Source organism: Erpetoichthys calabaricus, chromosome 4, assembly GCF_900747795.2.
Source record: "Erpetoichthys calabaricus chromosome 4, fErpCal1.3, whole genome shotgun sequence".
In the NCBI taxonomy this organism is placed as follows: domain Eukaryota; kingdom Metazoa; phylum Chordata; class Cladistia; order Polypteriformes; family Polypteridae; genus Erpetoichthys; species Erpetoichthys calabaricus.
Window position 1 is genome coordinate 209,717,038 of NC_041397.2, and position 23,281 is coordinate 209,740,318.

Sequence of the window (23,281 nt, forward strand, 5' to 3'; positions counted from 1 at the left end):
GAAAATTGTCAGCTTAAAAGGTTAAAGGCATCTCCCATGCAGAAGTCAACTTACTGTGACTAGCATACATATACTGTATGCTAGCTTTAATTTGGCATTTACTGTATATTTACCATTGAAAATATTTTTCATCAAAAATTTACAATGTTCAAGAAATCCCTATATGACTATTTAATTACAGAACTAGTACAATACTAATTTCCTGTGAATTAGTACTAAGCGACATAAACATTTCTACATTCTTTTGGCTCTTATTATTTATATTAGTTAATAAGCTTAAGCAAATAAAGAGTTTTAAAGATCACCATCTACACCTATCTTTTTTAATATTATTAAAATATGAAGAATTGCTTTAACTTACTAACTGGTTAATTAATATTCAGAGTGAATAAATTAGGAGTACAGAAATAGTTTGAAAAATGCTGTAATATGAACACATAAAAATGTTTTTAGCCAAAACACATAATCCTACAGTTTTATTACGATTATTAAATGCAATTTAAGTTCACATTTTTATAATATGTTGCCTCCTTGTAAATTAGAGATTTCCGCTTATTTTTATATTACGTTTAAATGTTTTTGCTCAATGAACACTTTTACACAGATCAAATTACACCATATGTAATACTACTGACTCACTTATTTTAAAAACCAGTGAAATAGTTGTAAGGATTGAAACTTGTGATTTACAATGCACATTCATTTACGGTGTGGCATACTATTACACTCTTTGTTCTTATTCTGAAAAGAACTTTTAAAAAATTGCATATTTTGTAGTAGTCTAGTCTTTACTTAATTAAAGACGCCCTTCCTGCTTTTTGATTGAATTAACTTTTATTCTGATTGGCTAACCCCAGGTGCCTTAATGTTACATTTCTGTAAAGTGGCAGAGTTCATGTTCTCTAATTTGTAACAGGTTTTGATGAAGAAAGCAACCCCATAATGATGGCTTTAAGAAGGAGTAAGAATAAGCCCTTAGCTTCTTCCAAAAGCCTAGAGGATATTACTGCTGCTACATCAGGTGAGCATGCATGCTATATACATTTCTGGCCATTTTGTCTTGAGACTGATCATTATTTCCTGCTGTTTAGTGACTACATTGCCATTAACCAATCAAAATTATTCTGTATATCATGGTTAGCTATTTACTGTTTAATTTTATTTACTATAAAAGTGAACTGTTTAAGTGTACTGTTTTTAAAAAATAAATCGCAATATAAAAATGAATTGATTATTGTTTTTTGCTCAAAACCTTTTTTCCAGATTATGAATTTATAAGAATTTACTTTTATTTCTTGAAATTAATAATTAGCCAATAATCCAGTGACCTTTTGTCTCCATTCCAAAATACTGTATCCAGTAGTAACTAAAACAGAAATAATTTTAAAGACAAAAGCAGCTACAGTAAAAATTGTTCAGTAGACATTTTTAGAGTCCTGAGCTGAGATCCTTTCAAAATAATTATATAGATAAGGTTTAGTTTGTTGTTGTAAGTTAAAGGTATTTATATTGTTGCATTACAATGTTTGAGAAAAGTAACTTAAAAACATGGATTTTTAACCATTAATTTTGATGTACAGGAGTTAAATCCAAATTTAAAAAAATATGTACTTTTGTGTGCACAAGTCTGCTGCCATCTGATGTTCTGATACATGCCATTCCACAGAGAATGCCTTTACATTTTTTGCAATATTTTCTTATTAGTTTACTATTTACCAAACTGTTATGTGATTGAACAACCACAAGTTACCTTAGACCATTCTACTCCCGTGCTTTGTGTCAATAATTCTGAGGAGACAAATGCAAAGTTAAGATGAATGTCCTTTCTGATGTAAACATCCTATAGTTGCTTATTTTAACACATAAAAGACCAGTAAACATATTTTAATGCCAGGTCACAATGGTAAGTGTCAAATGATTGAGCAAAAAACTTATTTAAAAATCTTTTATAAACGAGAATAGTGTGTGTTTGCCTACAAATATTATTTCCATATTAAACGCACTAGTTAATGAATTTCTTTTCTCCACTCTTTTCTAAATAGATGAAAGAAGTTTTAATAATTTAAGAGATGATTTAGTGATGAGTGCAGAGGATGGTAAATATTTTTACTTTTTTTTAATAGTTAACACTGTTTAAAATGTGAAGATTGTTTAACATTTATGAAGTTTTTTAATGGCTGAATTGTGTTTATTTTAAATTACGTGTTGTGAAATTTTCAAAATATGTTTATCTATGAAGAGTTTGGAAATGCTTTTGTGGTTTGGGAATCTAAATATATTAGTTTCCCATGTCTTATTTCACTGTTACAGCCTGGTAGTTTATATGACTGTGGATGCAGTAGAATGTTTGTCCCCTGTTTTCAAAATTATTTAAATAACAAAGTTTTGCAAATGTAAGACATAGTATACTTCATGGGAATATTATATTTCTGCATCATTATCAATTTTTTATCAACAGATGAAAATCAGTAGAAAGATTTGTTATAAATTTTACATTATCTTTAAATTCACCAGTACGATATGGAATTATTCAGGCATGGTTTTTGAGATAATCAAGTGAAGTACTTTTCTTTTTGTCAGTATTGACATCTGATCTTTTAGAAGCAAATTGCCTGATAAATATTTTTTTAGTGAATATGTAAACTTCCCAATAGATCTACAAGTGGAGAGCCCACAAAGCCCAAAAGATACCATATCAGGATGTGAGTAAGACAAATCTAAGTGTCAGACAACTAATGTATTAACAAGTCATTTAACTGTCAATTCTATCATTGTCTTAACTAACATTTTCAATTTACATCTAAAAGGTCTTATTTTGTTTAAGCTGTATGTCATGCTTAAATAATAATTGTTGCTGTCTTCTGCCTGATGCTAATATGTGTTGTACTCATTCATGTTGTAGTACTTGAAAGATACATAAACTTAATACTTCTGTTGTTTAATACATTTTTTTCCTAGAAAATTTCCATAGTAAATTATGTAGAAATATAACTTTAACAAATCTATAAATACCATATTAATTTTTTTCTGGGTTTACTCACTTGCAACATGCATTTAATGAACAAGTTGAGGATATTTTGGTTCTCATTCAGTATAACTTAAGCAACCAAACAACACAATCTTTAAAAAATAAAAAAAAAAATTGAAACGGGCCATTCTTTGAAAAGGTGACAGATAAAGCTGCTTAATCTCTTCAGAATTAAATTTTACTGTAAACTCCTCTTACTAATACAAATTTGTCACTACTATTATTACATAACCTAACATTTTTAAGCCAGTTTAATCCAGATCAATTTCTTGAGAAACTAGAGCCTGTCCCAGGAGCATTTGGCAACAGATTAAAATAAACTCTGGACTGACTGCCAGTTAATTTCAAGTCCCACTCATGCACAAACACTACACAAAGGGCCAGTTTAGAATCGTCATTTAACTCGACATGCATATCTTTGTAAATTTAAGAGGACAGTCTGATGTAGCTGGATGAAAACCAAAACAGACAAGGGGAGAATGTGTGCAAAACTCAACACAGATGATTACTGAGCATTGATTATAAAATCTGTTAATTAGCAGTTTAAAACTATGCATATCATGCAAAAGAGTGTAGATGTGATTAATAATAAATATTCAAACAAAATGCATAGGAAATGCTAGGAACTACAACAGTTACACTTAACATTTACATAAACAAGTGGATGAACAATCAGTCATACCAGAAAGTTGTACTTAAATTATAGACATTTCAAAGTATTTACATCAATCTTCAGGGAAAGTGAATTCACTCAAAAGTGAATTAGAGAAGCCCATCTTAGTACAGTAGCTTTTCCATAGTTAGTAATGTATATTTTGAGCTAGAGGTTCCTCAGAAGTCTCAAATATATGGTGCTTGTGAAGAAGGCCACCACTATAGTTGAACAGTCTGTGTGATAGGAGCAACTATCCCTTCTTCAGGGCCAAGAAGTGTGGTGCTGCAAATCCATAAACAACCAAATACAAATGTTAAAGACAATTAAAGAATAAATAAGAATCTCTATATAAATTATTGAATCATAAGACTTTTTTCACAAATTGTCTTAATGTTCATAACATTCTTGTACAAAGTAGAACTTTAATCTCTAGAAATATCATAAACCAAATGTTTTGTATAAACATCTATAAATTAGGAAATTAGGTTCAAGGCCAGTAGTCTGCTCTAGTTTAGCTTCTTTCATTAATGCAGAGGAAGACTGCATAACCTCCAATAACACAGAAAAGTTGTAGCCAAAGACCAGATAGATGTTTTTTGAACAGAAACACCAGAATACACTGAGTATCGGCTGCTTTTTAAACAGATTTATAAACAATATGCTAATTCATTGGTTTCTTTTCTTTAAGGTCTTGGGGCATTACTTAAGTGTTGCACTTAAAGACCCAGGCTGCTTCAATAATTAAAAAAAAGTTGTGTTTGGGTTAAAAATGTAAAAAAAAAAAAAAAATCTAATCAAAACTGAATTTCAGTTTGTGTCTAATTAAATTTATTAAGCAAAAGTCCAAAATAAACTTTTAGCTTAATAGGGATGGATGGATGGATGGAAATTGCAGTATGCGAGTCTAGGGGATATAAATAAGCCTACTATGGGTGTCCTAGTACTACCCATCAAAAACTAAAGTCTAAAATTTATCAATGGGTACATCAGTCTTAAATAATACATTTTGTTCATTATTACATTTTATTAAAGATACAGTGTTCCTAGAATCCAGGCAATCCAATTTCAAACTTTAGGTTAGCAGGAGGATGCTTATCCTAGAAGCAGAATGTGGAAGACAAGATCTTCAGTTTTTATTTGTAAATATTATTTTGAAATTGCATTTCATTGAAAAAACATCTACGCAGAATTTGTCTATGCCAAGGATCATACCTGAAACTTAAGCACTGTTTGTAACACTACCTCCTAAGCCACAGTGATTTTGAAGGGTTTTGAACTTCTAAATTCTAAACCTTGAGACTTCTACATTATTTCCTAATAAAGTCCATACAAATGCAGACAGAATGTGTTAAAATAGCTCCAGAGCTTCAGGTACCATTATTGCTATATGGAGGATCAGATTGGTAAATTCATTAAATCAACCCAAACCATTTGCCAACTCTCTAACACATAAAATGTATAATAAAATAAGCATTCCTGGTAAGGGAAACATAAAACAAATCATTACACCTGCTCACTCCTAATATAGCTTCTGATTGTGTCTAATGTTACTTCAGTCATGTTTGCTACAAATGTGTGTATATTTATGTCCAGCCTTTGGGAGCAAAACAAAAATTATTTTAGTTCTAGAAATATTTCAGTAAAGTCAGTTACATAGTGTTAATTTATATTTTAATAGTCTAGGAAAGAAAATGTAAAAAGTAAATTAAGGTTAGGATTAGGATTACATATGATGATGATAAAATTATATAGAAGGTCCAATATGTTCCGTGTCAAGAATAAAACATTATTTCTTAGTTTCCACAGTTCCCTCTTCTCCAGTCTCCATGGTGTCTGATCCTGAAAAAATAAAGCAAATGAGCAAGTCAGTTCCTGCTTTCCTGCAGCAAGAGGTAATTAATTCTTAATAAATAGTCTAAATAGCAAATCAAATAGTCAATTTACTGTTAGATATACTATTTTTTTTATGTGAAACTGTGATCTGAAGTCTGATCTTTTGTATGTGGTGTCTTAACTGTTTCAAAAATGGAAAGTAATTTGATGGTGCCTTTGCTATTATTGCTACATAAATCCTTGTACATTTTCTCATCTTTTTAGCTGGAAAGTAATCTGTGCATCAAGATTTCAACTCTTCAAGTCATAGCTATATTTATTTACTGATATTGACAGAGGTATTGTTAAGACTTAAATATAGATTACGATTTTACTTTTGAATAGAGAAAAATGCTTTTTTGGTGAATGTTATTGAAATAAAATCATTTTAAATAATTTGACTTGGTTGTTAATTAAAAATATTTCAACCAGGTAGTAAGCAAACTTTAAACAGTATGAACGTATCCACCCACCCATTTCTTTTCCAAAAGTGCTTCAATAGTTAAGAGATGCAGAGAGTGGATGGCTACTGTGTGTGTGTGTGTGTGTGTGTGTGTGTGTGTGTGTGTGTGTGTGTGTATGTATGTGTATATATATTTGTATATATATATATATATATGTATGTGTGTGTGTGTGTGTGTATGTATGTATATATATATATATATATATATATATATATATATATATATATATATATATATATATATATATATATATATATATATATATATATATATATATATATAAATAAAAATAAATATATATATATATATATATATATATATATATATATATATATATAATAAATATAAATTGTATACACATACAGGTGGAATCCCATTGTAACAAAAATATTTAGTTATAAAGGATATTTCTTCATAACAAATATGAGGAAAATACGTATACTATTGTGACCAGGGTTGCTGGCGATTCGCCATCTCTAATGGCAGCAGCGCAAGGACAGCTCCATAGCTGCTCTGCTGCCTCTTGCCATGTAACGTGCTTGTCACACGAAGTTTAGAACATTTAACAACCAAACCTGGACTCCTGTTTCTGTTTCTAGTGCTGCTAAATCTGTGACCTAAGCTTGACAGTACCTGTATTTTGCTTCTTAAATATTTTATTTGAAAATGAGACATTTGATGTAACTTTTTTTTTCTTTAATAGAAATACAGGTATGAATACAGAATGAAAAGGAGATGTTAGATGTATTTTTTAATACAGAAATAGAAATCTGCATCTGTTTTTTTTTTTCTCGTTCAGGTCCACCCTAACTTTAACTTTGTCTTCTATTTTTTTCGATACTTCAAAATTGTTGACAGCATTGAAGGCGCAATTCTGAATGCTTTTTCCACTTCATTTTTTTCATTCTGGAATCAACTTTTTAGGAGATTCATTTTTCTTTCAGTGTAAACTGAAACCATTTTCACTTTTTTTTTGGTTCATGAAACTCGACAGTACAGTATCCGCATATGATACAACTGCCCATGTGAACGCTTGGTGGTGCACTGACTCAGAATTCAGCTATGTGTATGATGTCTCACCTACACTCGCACTGAGCCTTGCCAAGACTTGCAACAGACTGTTGCTTTCTTTTCAAGTAACAAGAAAGAGACAGCATGTTGCCATTTTCCCGAAGTATAGGTGCGGCATTAAGTATTTTTTGCATTGTATTATTATCTTCGGTGGCCATTTTTGGTCAAAGAAACATTCGTTATACTGCAATTTACAATACATTAAAACAATCTGTTTAACATAATGCATGAACGTTTATCCAACCCAACAAAAAGTGTTCGTTATTCTGAAAATTTCATCACTTTGGTATTCACTATAATGGGATTTGATGTGTGTGTGTGTGTGTGTGTGTGTATATATAATATTATTTTGAAGCAACCGGGGGCATACAGCTGCCCTAACCCGGACACAGACTGGCAAGACACAGGTTCAACACAATTACCCACACACCAATATATAGTCTCTTCTTGCTGCCAGTCCACCCTCCTCCACTCCTCCTCAGGTTTTGTCTTCTTCTTTCTGGCTCTGTCCATTCAACGAAGTGAGGCAGCGCCTCTTATTCAGGTCCCAGGAGTGTTCCAGGTGGCTCATCAGTATTACCTGGAATCATTTCCTAGGTGTGCTGGAGGTCCTCAATAGGGCCGTGCAGCCCCCATGGAACCCAACAGGGCTTCACTAAACTCCAGCCCTTAACATGCCCTGCGGGAATCCGTGGTGCCACAGCCACCCAGGACGGATGCCCTTTAGTGTCCTAGGGGAGTTATTGCCTCATCAGTCGTGCTGGATATCTATTCTGATATGAACTGGGTAATGTGTTAGGAATGAAAAGATGCCACATCGTTTGATGGAAATGAAAATTATCAATCTACAGAGGGCTGAATTCAAAGACACCCCGAAAATCTAAGTGAAAAAATGATGCAGCAGGCTAGTCCATTTTGCCAAAATTTCACTGCAGCAACTCAAAATCATACTCAGTAGTTTGTATGGCCCCCACGTGCTTGTATGCATGCTTGACAACGTCTGGGCATGCTGCTAATGAGATAACAGATGGTGTCCTGGGGGATCTCCTCCCATATCTGGACTAGGGCATCACTGAGCTCCTGGATGGACCGAAACATAATGTCCCACAGGTGTTCTATTGGATTTAGGTCAGGCGAGCGTGGGGGCCAGTCAATGGTATCAATTCCTTCATCCTCCTGGAACTGCCTGCATACTGTCGCCACATGAAGCCAGGCATTGTCGTGCACCAGAAGGAACCCAGGACCTACTGCACCAGCATAGTGTCTGACAGTGGGTCCAAGGATTTCATCCCGATACCTAATGGCAGTCAAGGTCCCGTTGTCTAGCCTGTAGAGGTCTGTGCATCCCTCCATAGATATGCCTCCCCAGACCATCACTGAGTCACCACCAAACCGGTCATGCTCAACGATGTTACAGACAGCATAACATTCTCCATGGCTTCTCCAGACCCTTTCACGTCTGTCACGTGTGCTTAGGGTGAACCCGCTCTCATCTTTGAAAAGCACATGGTGCCAGTGATGGCCCTGCCAATTCTGGTATTCTGTGGCAAATGCTCCATGCTGCCGGGCAGTGAGCACAGGACCCACTAGAGGATGTCTGGCTCTCGGGCCACTCTCGTGAAGTCTGTTTCTGATTGTTTGGTCAGAGACATTCACACCAGTGGCCTGCTGGAGGTCATTTTGTAGCAGTGCTCATCCTGTTCCTTCTTGCCCAAAGGAGCAGATACTGGTCCTACTGATGGGTTAAGGGCCTTTTACGGCCCTGTCCAGCTCTCCTAGAGTAGCTGCCTGTCTCCTGGAATCTCCTCCATGCCCTTGAGACTGTGCTGGGAGACGCAGCAAACCGTCTGGCAATGGCACTCATTGATTTGCCATCCTGGAGAAGTTGGACTACCTGTGCAACCTCTGTAGGGTCCAGGTATCACCTCATGCTACCAGTAGTGATGCTGACCATAGACAAATGCAAAACTAGTGAAAAAACAGTCAGAAAAGATGAGTAGGGGAAAAATGTCAGTGGCCTCCACCTGTTAAACCATTCCTGCTTTGGGGGTCATCTCATTGTTGCCCCACTAGTGCACCTGTTGTTAATTTCATTAACACCAAAGCAGCTGAAACTGATTAAGAATCCCCTCTGCTACTTAAGTGACCAGATCAATATTCCAGAAGTTTCATTGACTTGATGCTATATTTCTAAATTTGTTTATGTTTAACAAATAGAATTAAGTTTGTTGGCGAAAACACTGAAAATCTTTTCTTTGTCCTTTTGCCTGTTAAATAAATGTTCAAGTGAATTACCAAATTACAGGTTTTAGTTTTTAATGCATTTTTAGAAAATGTCCCAACTTTTTTGGAAATGGGCTTTGCATATGTATGTATATAAAGAGCACAATTTACATCAAGAAGTCCATGTAAATGACAGCAGAGTCTACTAAATAAGTTATTGATGTGTTTCAAATGATGCTGAAATGTGCCATCCAAGTAAATCACTTGGTAGGTATTTCTTCAATTAAATAAAGTTAAGAAAAAGATGTTTAGAATATCTGTCAGATCTTCTGATTGCTTTAGACTGGTTAACTGTAAATTATGTAGGAAATAATATGTTACCATGTATAGATGACTTAGTACCGAAAGCAGTTTTAAAGTTTAAATCTGAAAGTTTTCTTCAGGGCAGAAAGCTAGTGTTTGTTTGCTTCTGCAGTACAAGCAAACAACAATTGATTACATTCTTTGATACTGTAGCCATGAAATATTTACCGGTACAACTTTATGAAAAAATCAATAAATGAATAACCCTCTTTCTATCTAAATTCAGAATACCTCCTATCAAGTTAGAACTAAGAACTATCAGTGTATGTACAGTATGCTGCGCACATAAAGTTAACAAAAGTTTCATTCTGTGATGATTTTGAAAAGATTGCAAGATTTAATTTTTTTTTAATATTTAAGATAAATGAAATAAGATACTGTACACACATGTCTCCACTAATTCCTGTATGGCTGCCCTTTCCCTAATCAAGAGTTTATGTAAAACACAATGGCTATGCAGTACTAACCAACCTTAGTGATCTAAATTTTACTGGTTTAAAAGTAGTACTGGCAGTGGATCCCAGTTCTGCTGCTCCCATTTTCTTATCTTTTGAACAGAGAACTAGTCAAATCATAATTCAGTCTTTATTGTCATGAAATCATAAATTAAAAAGCAAGTGAAAAAAAATGTACGAGTAGCAAATGTTGCTTCATCAGATTTACTAGAATAGAAAGCTGGTTAATTTGTTAAACTTAGAATGAAGTGAAAATTTAATAAGCTGTTTAAAATGTCTTTAATTGGGTTTAAGAGTGTGAAAAAGGATGAAGAGATGAAAGGATTTTAATTTTCTTATTCCAAAGTGCTGTACTACTTGCATTTTTTCTGTTAAATTCAACTGTTTAACTAGGAGTTATGGCATGTGCCTTGTGCTGGTGATATACAGTAGGTTCTGTCATCCTGCATGTTCAGGAAATAGGTGGATGGATTTGTAGTTACTGTATGTTTGTTTACTGCCCTTGCTTGGACTGACATAACTTTTCTTTCCATGTCCACAATTAACACATGCTTCAAAGAAACACCTAAAGTAGATGTCAATGGATAAATACAGACCATCATTTCTAGTCAGAAACAATTAAATGTGTTTAATTTAAAAAGTAAAGATTATAATCGTTTTTTACAGACTTTGTGTTGATGATTCAATATTTAACAGTACATGCCTAAACTCCATAAAATCATCATGGTAAAAGTTCATGTTTATGTCTTAAAAGATTTAACTGTAATTGTCTAGAAATTTCAGTTATATCTAACAGGTGTCCACCTATGCATTTCCAGTACAGAGTAATGGAACACAAAAACCTGTGTAGGCTGCAGTTTCTGCTAGTTTCTGCTATCCCTGAATGATGCCAAGGAATCTTAGTATAAACAGTGGTGAGACAGATTAGAATGACGTTACATTTGTATAACATATAAGCGACCCTATATCCAACAAATGTGTTAATTCAGTGACAGAATAAAGAAGCGTGTTTCTTAACCAGCTGTTGTTGTTTGTATGCTGTCTTATAGAGCGATGATAGAGAGACTGATTCAACTTCAGAAAGCAGTTTCCCTGTTGGCAGACACAAGAAGACCGCCAGCTCTTTAACCAATCTTAGCAGCTCCTCTGGCATGGCATCATTGTCCTCTGTATGTTGACCAAGCAAACCCTAAGCTTTTTCTTTTTTTTTTTTTTCTTCCTCTAACCATACTAAAGTGTAGCTTTGTAAATTGTCTAACCTTGCTTCTGTTAATGCATAATGCAGTTTAGTTAACAATGTCTCTTGGTGTAGGCTCCTAACTAAGTTGTAAATAATGTTTTGTAGCTATATGGGGAAAAGAATAATTTGAGAAAAGGGTTAAATTCTTTTTTCTGTTTTTCAAAACTGATGTTAAAAGTAATCTTTCTTTCACTTTCTCCTTTCATAATGTAATGTATGATACTAACAAAATATTATTTAGTGACATTCATGGCAAACAGCATCTGAACCTCTTTAAAAGTACAGTAGAACTATTTTACAGCTGTATACATTTAAAGTATTGGTGTATTGGATAAATCAGCAATTGGGAGTGAATAACTGATTTTATTCTTCATGCTTATTTTCATATATTCATAAATATGCCTAGCCATGAGCACAGTCAAGTCAAATATTGTTTGTCACATACAAATTATACATATAGTACAATATATAGTGAAATGCTAAGTTGCTAAACTCCCAGACACCGCATTTAAGAGAAATATAAAGCACAAAACAATAATGCATGAATTTATAAAGTGGTAATAAGTGTTATCTTCTTGCAGCTTAATATCAGTATGTAACTGCTGGAGACTTTACCGTTCTATATTCCATGCCTTGGTTCAGTTTGGGAATTGATGATCACATATTTTTCTCAGAGGTTTCAATATAGAATAATATTTTTTTCTGTTAGAGTCTCAAGGTGAAAACATGACTTACACTGATGCTACAATCTTTCTTAATTTATTTATTAAATTATATAACATACACAGTCAAAACCCCTTAGCTAAATTCAGACCTTAATGAGGCCAGAATCCATTCTAGTAGCATTTAGTTTATGGCAAGAAACGGTCATGGACAGAATTCCACAGGGCCCAAACTCTCTCACACACTCCTATGCACACAGGGCTAATGTAGAGTAGTGAGTTTACCTAATATGCATGTGTGTTGTGAAGTAGAACAGAGGAACATACAGATTCCATATGAATGGATTTCTGGACACATGACTCGTATACCCAGAAAGCTGGGTCTGTGAGGCAGCAGCACTAACCTCTAAACTACTGTGTCGTCCATGTTAATTTTTCTTTTGCCATATAACATTAGAATAATCACTAGATCAATGAAGTGATTCATCCATTATAAAATTAAAACAAACACTAAGGCTTTAAAATGTTTTCATAAACCGTTATTCCTATTGCATGTCTTGCCTTGTACTGAAGCCGCCCTGCCTCTATGCATATATGTATACATACAAGTATTTGTATTCTGTCATTGTTTTAAATAACTATATAATGAACATTGTGTATTATATGGAAACAATTTGGCCATTTCAGTCAGACTTTTTATTAAAAGAGATGTTTCACCGATTGAATTTCTTAAAATGTCTAATATAGATATGAGGACTGTTCAATAATGTATATACCTCAGTAGGAAAAAAAAAGAGTTTTGTGTATGGTTCAGATTCTGGAACCCACATTCTCTGATGACAGCCTTTGATTGGCGTGACATGTGAACCGGAACATTGTTGTGAAAAAGCTTACTTGATTCACACAAGGACTCTCCTGACATCCTGTCTCTTGGAATGTTAGACTAGCACTGAGCTACAACTGTGCATGAGTAATCTTGAGACATGTCACAACATACCCAGACTTGTTTCGGCATGCTTGCTACTTTCTTTCCTACTCAGGTAGATAAATTATTGAACACCCCTTGTAAGTTGTGTATTAAAGTTCTTAAAAGAAATTAGACACATTTTTACACACATACACATATGTGTAAGTCAAGCCTGGGCGGATGCTGTCAGTTTAAACTTAACAGTCCCCCACAAGCTACTACATTATTATATATATTGACGTCTAGGAACTTTGAAAGGGAACCCCTACCCCGGACCTCCGAAATTGTTCAAATGCACGTCTGCTTTCTTTGAATGGGGATTTCTCACCCACTCCAAACATTTCCAAATCTTCCCTCCAGATTTCTTTGCATATACATTTGCATTAGTGAACTTTAAAGAATGACAACATAGAACTGAGGAAAAACACAAAAAGAAATCATTTGTGTGAACAATATAAACAAATGAAAATCATAAACATTTAATAATAGTATACTCAAATTTCATATTGTTCTTACTGATTACTCATTTCTATTTAAACAAATGCACTTGCCTTTAAAATTGTGTTTTTCAATGACCAGCAACCAAAGCTAAGTCACTAGGAAAAGCAGGACTGTTATACTGTAGCATGTTTAAGAGTAAGAAGTAGCGTTTATTAGGAAACAACTTTTTTCCCTTCCTCCTTTGTAAACTTGGCTCACATAGAAGATTCAGCATCCTACGTATGATTTAGCATTTTAGTTTACAATAAGTCTTGCTTTAAAAAACTCATTTTATTAATATGTGTATATGTACAACTGATAAATCAAACACTGACATATTCATTTAGGCTATTTTGTTTTCTCTTTGAAATGCCAACAGTTAATATCAATTTATACTTGCATACATAATGCACTAACATGCCAGAGTAGAATTATTTGCACACATTTGGCTTTGCATTTTAAACTAAACACCCATGGATATCTTTAATTGATTTAATAAACAGAAATGTAAATAAAGCCTTTGTGTTAAACCAAGCTATAATACATAGAACACAGCTACGTAATACAAGGAAAAACTAATGAAACTTAACTTTATAGATGGAAACATAAAATGTAAGAAATGCAACAAACTATTTTACATTTTGGAGATGCGCACTGATTGATACATAGTTGTATAAATTACTAAATGGTAATGTTTACCTTGAATAAAATAAGCAATAAACTGAATTTATTCAGTGTAATTAATATTCATGACTATTTTAATTCCATCACCTATCTTTACTTTTAATACTTTAATCAATAACATGAGTTTGATGTCATGTACCTCACAGAAGCAAAGTATTAGTCTCTATTGTTTCTATGCTTAGGAAAGAATTTCTCAGAATCATCTCCTAGCCTTTTTATCTGCACACCCTTCCATCTACATAATGGTGCCTTCATTTTTTTCTTCATAGTGCTCAAAGCCACACATTCTACTCTATTAAATATCTGAAGTTCATTCAGCAGCAGTTATTGGTGCTGACTTTCTTGTCTTCCTGTATTTGCATGTTGCTGAATGAACAGATGTTTACAGGAATTGAATCTTGACCTAGTTTCGTAGTCCATTACATTATATTTGTACGTGTTGATTAATAAAACATCTGCATCATTACAACAAGAGCTTGAGCAGCACTTTTATATTATACATTTTAACAATATACTATGGACTATATAGATTTAAAGAAGTCATGTTATTTTACTTCCAGAAAAGCAAAGACTTTATTTGCACAGTTTCCACAAAATATATACATATATAAATATAATTGAAAAAGCAGTTAATGCCTGGGCACTACTCACACTTAGCCTCTGTATATAATGTCAGTTAGGTACCATAGGCATAATCCAGTAAATGTTATAGCTGGGAAGTTTTTTCAACACTACGTTTTGAGCAAGATAGTGAGACACAAAGAGTTCAGCACAAAAAAAGAAGTAATAATACATGTAAGATTTAAGTGGCACATTATGCTTCATTAAGGTGCTGAAGCAGTTAGTGGTTTATGTGATTGCCAAACCTTGTATTTGTTTTATCACTATAAATATCATTTTCAGTAAGTATGAGTGCCATTGCTAAAGTAACACATTAAGTAGTCAGATGTACTGTGTCACAGCAATAGACACTTTAGTTTACATCTGAGTTACGTCATTCATTCTCTTAGCTTTTCACAGTCTCTCAATGGATACATTTTTTCCATATAATGTGATTTCTTTACATATTTCAAAAAATGTGGAGTTTACAATAATTGTTGACTTAAACCAAATTACTATGGATGATTGTGATGGTGTGCATGTTTTTCTTGCTATGGACTGATTTTGTATCCAAGTTCATTTTCTGTCATATGCCTGATGGTGCTGGAATAGGTTTTGGCAGTTGCATTTGATTTAAAATGTATTCTGGTAGATTTTGCTCACAGTAAAGATTCTTATTATGTATTTTGCACATCCTCTTAATTATATGGTAGTGTAGATATTTTTATATAATAACATATTAAATAATGGTGATTGTGTGTTTTCAGAATTACTAGAGACACTTAATGTTCAGTTGAAATTCATAATGCCATCATTTTGAAAGTGTAGCTTGAGTTTCCAGCATAATGAACTTCAAACTGAAGTGCTCTGCATTCTCACCACTGAACCACAAAACCAATAATACTGTCACAGCATATTGAATGTAAATTTACAAAATGCATATCATTATTAAAATAATATGACTGGAGGGTAATTTTGTTTATTTTATTATTTAATAGTAAGTGAAGCCAAATGCACTCCTTATATGCAAATAAATGTAAGTGCTTTGCATGTCGATGATGAGGTTATTATATATGATAGTTTTATTTAATAGTTCAAATAAAATAATGATTTTGCAATGCCAGAGTGCTTTAAATAGCCCTAAAATTAAATAATGTTGAAATTTTTTTTTATACATGGAATTGGCTTCGATAGTGAAGGGGCATAATGAATATCTTTGTTTTTCTAGGATTATACACATTAAGGCAGATTTTTTTTTGTCTTGAATTCTAGTAGTTGAAGAAATCATTTAAGTGTATGTACACTTAGTGTAACTAAAATATTTTAACTTTTTTGATTTTTGTCACTTTTTAAAAGCTAATTTGAAGCATCTACTTTTATTTACAACTTCAACGTGAATGTTAGGAGAAATGTTTGTTTAATGATCAGACTACTGCAGCCTTACCATCAGTAAAGCATATGCATACACATTGTTAATTTTGTTTTGCACCTGAATTTGATTTTTTTTTTTTTTTTTAATTTTTGTTTTTTGTTTCCTTCATTATACCTGAAGGTTAGTGGCAGTGTCATGAGTGTATATAGTGGAGATTTTGGAAATGTGGATGTCAAAGGAAATATTCAGTTTGCCCTCGACTATGTGAGCAAATTAAAAGAGTTACATATCTTTGTGGTCCAGTGCAAAGACTTGGCAGCAGCAGAACCAAAAAAACAACGCTCAGATCCGTAAGTGGAAACACTAGGAATGAAATATGTTTATAATTGTGGAAAACAAAACCACATTAAGAAAATTATGTATTAAAACATACTTGATGACATTTGTCTAAACTCCTTTTTAATTAAACTTGGATATTAAGCTCTTTGTTATTAAACATTAACCAATTTTCTGAAATCTTTGGACATTTCACAATATTAGTGGTATTTAATAGAAACAAACTCAACATTTATACTGAAATAAGTGCTTACACATTTGTGTTTCTTCCCTGCATCAAAAACAAATTACCCATCTATGTTCAGTATTGTTAATGATGTCAGTATCAGAGATTATCATGTAACTATCTTGTAATATTCTAAATGCCTATTATTTGTCTAACTATGTAGCATACACTTTTTTTCTGTAGATTTTGTTTAATGCTGAAGTGCATGCTGCTCATAAGAAAGCAAATCAACATATCTTTTCCTGGTTAAAATTGCATATTTACATGCATGTTTTTTCATTATTTTGTTTATGGTTTAACACTGTCATATGTTAGAATCTTTTTGTATTAATGTATTTTAGACAAATGTAGTTTTAGTCTTCTAAATTCTAGACCACCAAAAACTGTTGTTTACAGATAACTGGTGTAAGGATATACATTTTTTGCTCATTTTTAAAATCTTATTTATTGAGGGTGTTTTCTTTTTATTAGGTATGTTAAAAGTTATCTTCTACCAGATAAGGCAAAGATGGGCAAAAGGAAGACTTCCGTAAAAAAGAAGACTTTGAATCCAACATTCAACGAAATCCTGCGGGTTAGAATTTTAACTTACTAAGATTAATTAATTCGGGCTCACACTACCACACATTATTTAATTTTCAATCCGGTTACATTTAGTTGAAGTTCAGAGAAACAAATTATTATTAAGGGGGGTATTATTTTGTCATCTAAATAAATGACTGAAATATGGTGGGGAAAAGACGCAAGAACAATAAGGGTAAGTCCGTATGTACAGCAACATTACACTACTTACACTACTAACTTTAAAAACTTAGCAATGTGATTTTAAACGAGACATTCTCAAACTCACGAGTGTTAGAATCTGTCCAGTCAGTCACTTATTATACATAACATCAGGCATGATGTCTGATTTGGTAATTCTCAACACATTGGATAGTAGTTTAAAAATGTCACTTATTTTTTCAGAATTATCCAGAGCAAATCCAAAGACATTGTTACTGTGGTTGAGAGAATGCACAATTTTTTTTTTTTTTTTTAATGATTCTTAGAATTATTGCTTTACCGGAATATATCCATACATAATTGTTTGAATTGTTTTGTAGCATGAAAATAGGTAAAATAAAATGTATATGTCCTGTTTCATTAGCCTTCTGTTTGTTTTCAAACATCTGCTGTCCAGTTTTTAAAATACAAACAGTTTTTTGATAAAGAATCATATTTTAACCTTTGGTACAAGGACAACATGCTTAGGGGGCTGGCAGCAACCATTCTATCCATCACAATGGATACTGGAGTTTGTAAAATACCATCTAATTTCTCTGCAGTATAAAATTGACAATGATACCCTGAAAACACAAACACTCAACCTCTCTGTCTGGCACAATGACACATTTGGACGGAACAGCTTTCTTGGTGAAGTAGACGTGGATTTGGCAAGCTGGAACTGGGAGGACAAGCAAATGAACTGGTTTCCTCTTAGACCAAGAGTAAGACCTTTTGTTTTAATTGCCATTTTGCAGTACACACAAAATTGCTTCAACAGCATATATATATATATATATATATATATATAATAATATAGAAGTGCGTTGAGAATAATCCACTTGGAGTTTATTGAACTGCGTGGCTATAGATTATTTTTTGTAGATTTTTAATTAAACGTACTTCTTTGTTAGCAAACATTGTTACTCTGCACATCAAGTTTTATTTGATTTATCTTAAAAAAATATATATATAATTTCATATGTTATGGTAACTGTTGTATTGTTAACTTTCTCTCACACAGACTCCATCTGCTAGCCAAGGCTTGACGTACAGGGGAGAGATGAAAGTAGCTCTCCGCTTTGACCCTCAGCCCTCTCATGGTAAATTCATCTGAGCGAATCAATGATTTCCTTATATTTATGAGCACAAAGTACAATGCTGTTAAGAGTCTGAATTTAAACTATGCCAAAAAGATAAGCATATTGATTAATTTATACAGTACCAAAAATGTAATTACATAACAGAAGCATTTTTTATATTTAATAGTTTTTCAATAAATGTCAGCATCTAAGAAACCTTTGATTTTTCTTTTAGTTCATAATTGCAATAGGTATGTGTACTCATGAGAATCAAGTGTAATTAGTTTTTTCCTCTGATGTCATGCATTGCAAGTATAGTAATGCTCAGACTTTTTTGTGGTACAGGTAAAAAGACCAGCAGCACAGGTGAAGTTTACATTTGGGTAAAGGACTGCAAAAACCTGCCAATGTTGAGATCTAGTGGCATTAACTCCTTTGTTAAATGGTACAGTATAATTTCTGTTACTTATTCAAAATATTTGTCTTCCTGCAAATTAAACATACAGTATGGGTTTATAGATTATCTTTGTATCATATAGGTTATACTGTCTGTTTGTACTTTTCAGGAAGCACAGGAAGGAAATTTTTATCTCACAGACTAATTCTATTCCAAAAAATACCGCCTACATTCCCAAAGCAGGTAGTGGAGAGAAGACACTTGAATGCTAGAGAAAAATAGCATCTAGCTTGGCTTTAAAGAAATACTTCACCTAAAATTTATATACTTTTTATGTTACCTTTCCCATATGTTATGTAGTTGGTAGTGATGGTAAGAAAATTTTTTAAATTTCATGTTTTCTTGGAGAATGGATGTAACGTTTCTTATAGAACGGGAGCCATTGGTGACTAACGCTGGACAACAACAAACAGTATCAAAAACTTCTCTCTTTACTTGTGTCACATAATCCACATGAACCATCCAGCTGTGTGCTCAACAATGTGCAAAGCACATGTATTTTTTTTTCTAAACTATTGCTAATTAAATGCCTCCAGAAATTTAAAGTATTCTACAAATAGGAAGCCCCCTCACTCAGGATTGTGTTTTTGAATTAAACACCTGCCTCTCCCCTTCATTCATTGATCATGATTCCTGTCTTCAGTTGAAAAATGCAATACTGTGTGCAGTAGCTTCCTGTTTGTTGACCACTTTAATTTTCTGAAATTATTTACCAATATTTTGGCAAAAAAGCTTGCATTTTGCACTTTGTGAGCATACAACTGGATGGTTTAATATGTGGATTATGTGTACAAGCTAAAATACTTTATATATAGGTTTATAGAGTGTATGCAGATGAAAACTATATGTAAATAGTCACAAATAATCACATATATCTGCATGACTGTTTAAATTACAGTGATGTGCTATTTATTAATAATTGATGTACACTACTCAATTTTTTATTTATATTGGTTGACTCAGATTTGCTGATTAATACTTATTTAGATAAAAGTAATCTTATAAGTTTAGAATATTAAAAAAGGTTTTTAACACAGATAGCTGTCAGCATCTGGCCACTATATGTTTAAATCAGTACATGCCATGACACTGGCAAACAGTTCAACATTTACCATATACATCTGTGGTGTTTTCTATGTGGCTATGTTTATGATAATACTTGATGATTTAATATTAATTAAATGAATTTTGTAGCTTGTGCTATAATAAAATAATTTCACATTGTTTACAGTGGTTACATACATTTTTAATCAAAGGACAATTAATAAAATATTGACAAAAATAGGTTATGCAGCCCATTATATCTCATCATGCCCTGTTTGAAAGTAATAAAATTGAGTCCAGATTTGAAGTTGTCAAAGGTGTTACATTCAGCCATGTTGTTGAATAATAGAATATCACTATCTACATTTGTAAATATTTACTTTTTTTTTTTTTTTTTTTTTAAATCTTTTTTTTCAATTTATGTGCATTTTACTCAGTCATATACTTCAGGACTGATAGAAGTCTGGTAATTCTTACTTAGATATTCACCAGCCTTTTTTTCTATCCTATCTGTAGTATGCTAGCAAAAAGGTGCAAATTGTATTCAAGATTTGACCCCTCAAGTACATCATTATGCTTAAGTGTAATGCTAAAAGTAAATGTTCTTAATGGCTTTTAAATATTTGAGAATTTATTTTAGAATGAAATATGTCAACTTTATACTTGTGATTTTAGTGTACTTGCCAGTTCCCTTCCAAATTACGATATTTGCCTTAGGCATTCTTGCTTCACATCATTAGAACAATCTAAATGAGAACAGGCCATTAAGCCCAACAAAGCTCACCAGACCTATCCACTCACTTTTTCTAAAATAACATAAAATCTAGTTTTGAAAGTACCTAAAGTCCTATTGTCTACCACACTACTTGGTAGCTTATTCATTGTCATTTTATTCAGCTTATTCTTAAGTTATTGAGCAGGTAAAGAGAGGGTTTAGAGTGTATTTTAATGTTAACAACATTATTGCCCTTTGCTTTTTCCTCTCAATAAAACATCAGGCTCACACATGAATTCCAAAGTTTTTTTTCGTGGGACTTACTACAGTTTGGCAATGATTAAAATATCGCTTCAACTTTAGAAAACTGTTTGCATAAGCAAGACAAAACATTTAATTTGAGTTTTCATAGAAAGCTTTGTGAACAATTTAACAAATCTATGAGCATTCACAGGGAGTATGTTGAAAAATAAAACTTGACTGGTTTTACTACTGTTCTTTTTAATAAGTCCGGATGAGAATGTTTTGATCATCCCTCATAATGAACTAAAATGACAACTATTATTCACATTTATACATGATCATATATATTACTATTTATTGATTATTTTTTCCTATAAAGATGTTGCTATGTCAAGTGCATTGTTTCTGTCATATTAATTTCTGAATTATATTTTACATTACAAGGAAGTTGTTTATAGAGACTGTTTTTGGCGCTGTAAGTTAACATATTGTTGGTGTTATGTCTCTGTTTGCTGTTTAAAGATATTTTGATTAACGTGTAAGTGTGACAGTGTTCAATTTAAATGCATTCGTATGTATGTAACTACTTTAGCACTTTTTCAGTGTAGTTTGTCTGTGCTTGTCAAATATCCATACATTTCTGTAATTGAATGGGTATCTAAGTACACAGTCCTTAGATGTTTGCCTGCTCCCTGTCCCACTGAAAAAATACATTATATTAACTATCAACCTGCAGGTTTTCAGTACATTGGACCTTTCACTGTAATACACAAAAGCATCAGTAAAAATTGTCACATTGTATTTTTTACTATATTGGATTATACTGTATGTTGAATATTTCTACAGTAATCACATGCATGAAGTGATAGGGTGATAGTCATACTTTTCATTGTGTTTCTTTTATATTTCTGCATGTTTTATTGCAATATTCAAACCTCTGTAAATTTTCCAAAGTTGCTGGAACTCCAGTTTTATAGGCAGGTAGCTCATACTGAATACAATGATTATATACAGTATATATCATTAAATTTGAGGGGTTCTATTTGTTTTATAATTAAGTATAGTCTTCTCAATGTTATGTTGTTTTGGAAGAGCCCAAACATGATCTCCCAAAATTGCTTTCATACTTTTACCATCCCTCAAATTAACTAGTGCTTATGATGGTTTTTTTTCTTTCTAGTTATGCTTGCATTAAACTACTATTTTTAATGTTTTAAAAGTCATCTTCTGTAATGAACAGCTTTTAACATATACCCTTTGTTCCCTTCTTCCCTTCCTCTGTATGTTGTCTTCTCTTTCCTGTTGAGTTGTACACCTGATAAGATATGTAGCTTAAATTCCATGCCTGTTATCTTTCCTATTTAGAAAGAAACAGAGCAGCTGCAGATGCAGCTTTTCACCAACTTCACACTTTTTATTTTTTTTAATGTGACTTTACCTAAAATTAGTTTATATGGATAATTTTAAAGTTTTAAAATGTATTAAGATCATTTTACTTAATATTCTAATTAGTTGTAATGTTTACCAATTGGATAATGTAAACTTAATTTGATTTTACATTATTTGTTATGCTTATAGTATATTTCATTACATATTTTCATTTTGAAGGTACTGTCTTTATTTTTAATTTGTGGTTTTTTTTTTTTAACCCTTTAGTTCTGTATTACCCGACACTAGTAGAAAAAGTCGCCAGAAAACAAGAATTGTTAAGAAGTCTGCTAACCCGTTATTTAACCATACAATGGTTTATGATGGATTCAGGCCTGATGATCTTAAGGAAGCATGTGTTGAGTTAACAGTATGGGATCATGACAAACTGGTCAATCACTTTCTAGGAGGCCTACGACTAGGGCTTGGAACAGGCAAGTATTTTTTTACCCCCAATTTTCCAAGCTTTTGTATACTGAGGAGCAGTATGGTTGTTTTATAAAGGTTGGAAAGCACATCATTATGGTCTATCATCCAAGAAGCAAAGATGAATGTGTGTGTATGTATGTATGTATGTATGTATGTGTGTGTGTATGTGTGTATATATATATATATATATATATATATATATATATATATGTATATATATATATATATGTATATATATATATATATATGTATATATATATATGTATATATGTATATGTATATGTGTGTGTGTATATATATATATATATATATATATATATATATATCTATGTATTCACAAAGAGTGGACTGCAGCTGGAGTCAGTGCTTCAAGAACCACCACGCACAGACGTATGCAAGACATGGGTTTCAGCTGTCGCATTC

General features: G+C 32.5%; 1 protein-coding gene across 10 annotated transcripts in view; it reads left to right on the top strand.

Moving 5' to 3' along the window:
* sytl2a (synaptotagmin-like 2a) overlaps nt 1-23,281 on the top strand; it is a 115,979-nt gene that overhangs the window by 84,179 nt on the left and 8,519 nt on the right. For 7 of the 10 annotated variants that reach the window (XM_051926936.1, XM_051926942.1, XM_051926943.1 and 4 more), the window contains 11 exons: nt 917-1,021; nt 2,043-2,096; nt 2,655-2,702; nt 5,481-5,575; nt 11,181-11,300; nt 16,317-16,486; nt 17,170-17,272; nt 18,024-18,185; nt 18,485-18,563; nt 18,888-18,987; nt 22,658-22,863. In XM_051926936.1, coding sequence (XP_051782896.1) covers nt 917-1,021; nt 2,043-2,096; nt 2,655-2,702; nt 5,481-5,575; nt 11,181-11,300; nt 16,317-16,486; nt 17,170-17,272; nt 18,024-18,185; nt 18,485-18,563; nt 18,888-18,987; nt 22,658-22,863 — 1,242 coding nt within the window. The remainder of the gene's footprint in view (nt 1-916; nt 1,022-2,042; nt 2,097-2,654; nt 2,703-5,480; nt 5,576-11,180; nt 11,301-16,316; nt 16,487-17,169; nt 17,273-18,023; nt 18,186-18,484; nt 18,564-18,887; nt 18,988-22,657; nt 22,864-23,281) is intronic. The other 3 variants (XM_051926940.1, XM_051926939.1, XM_051926941.1) reach the window with 3 other exon arrangements.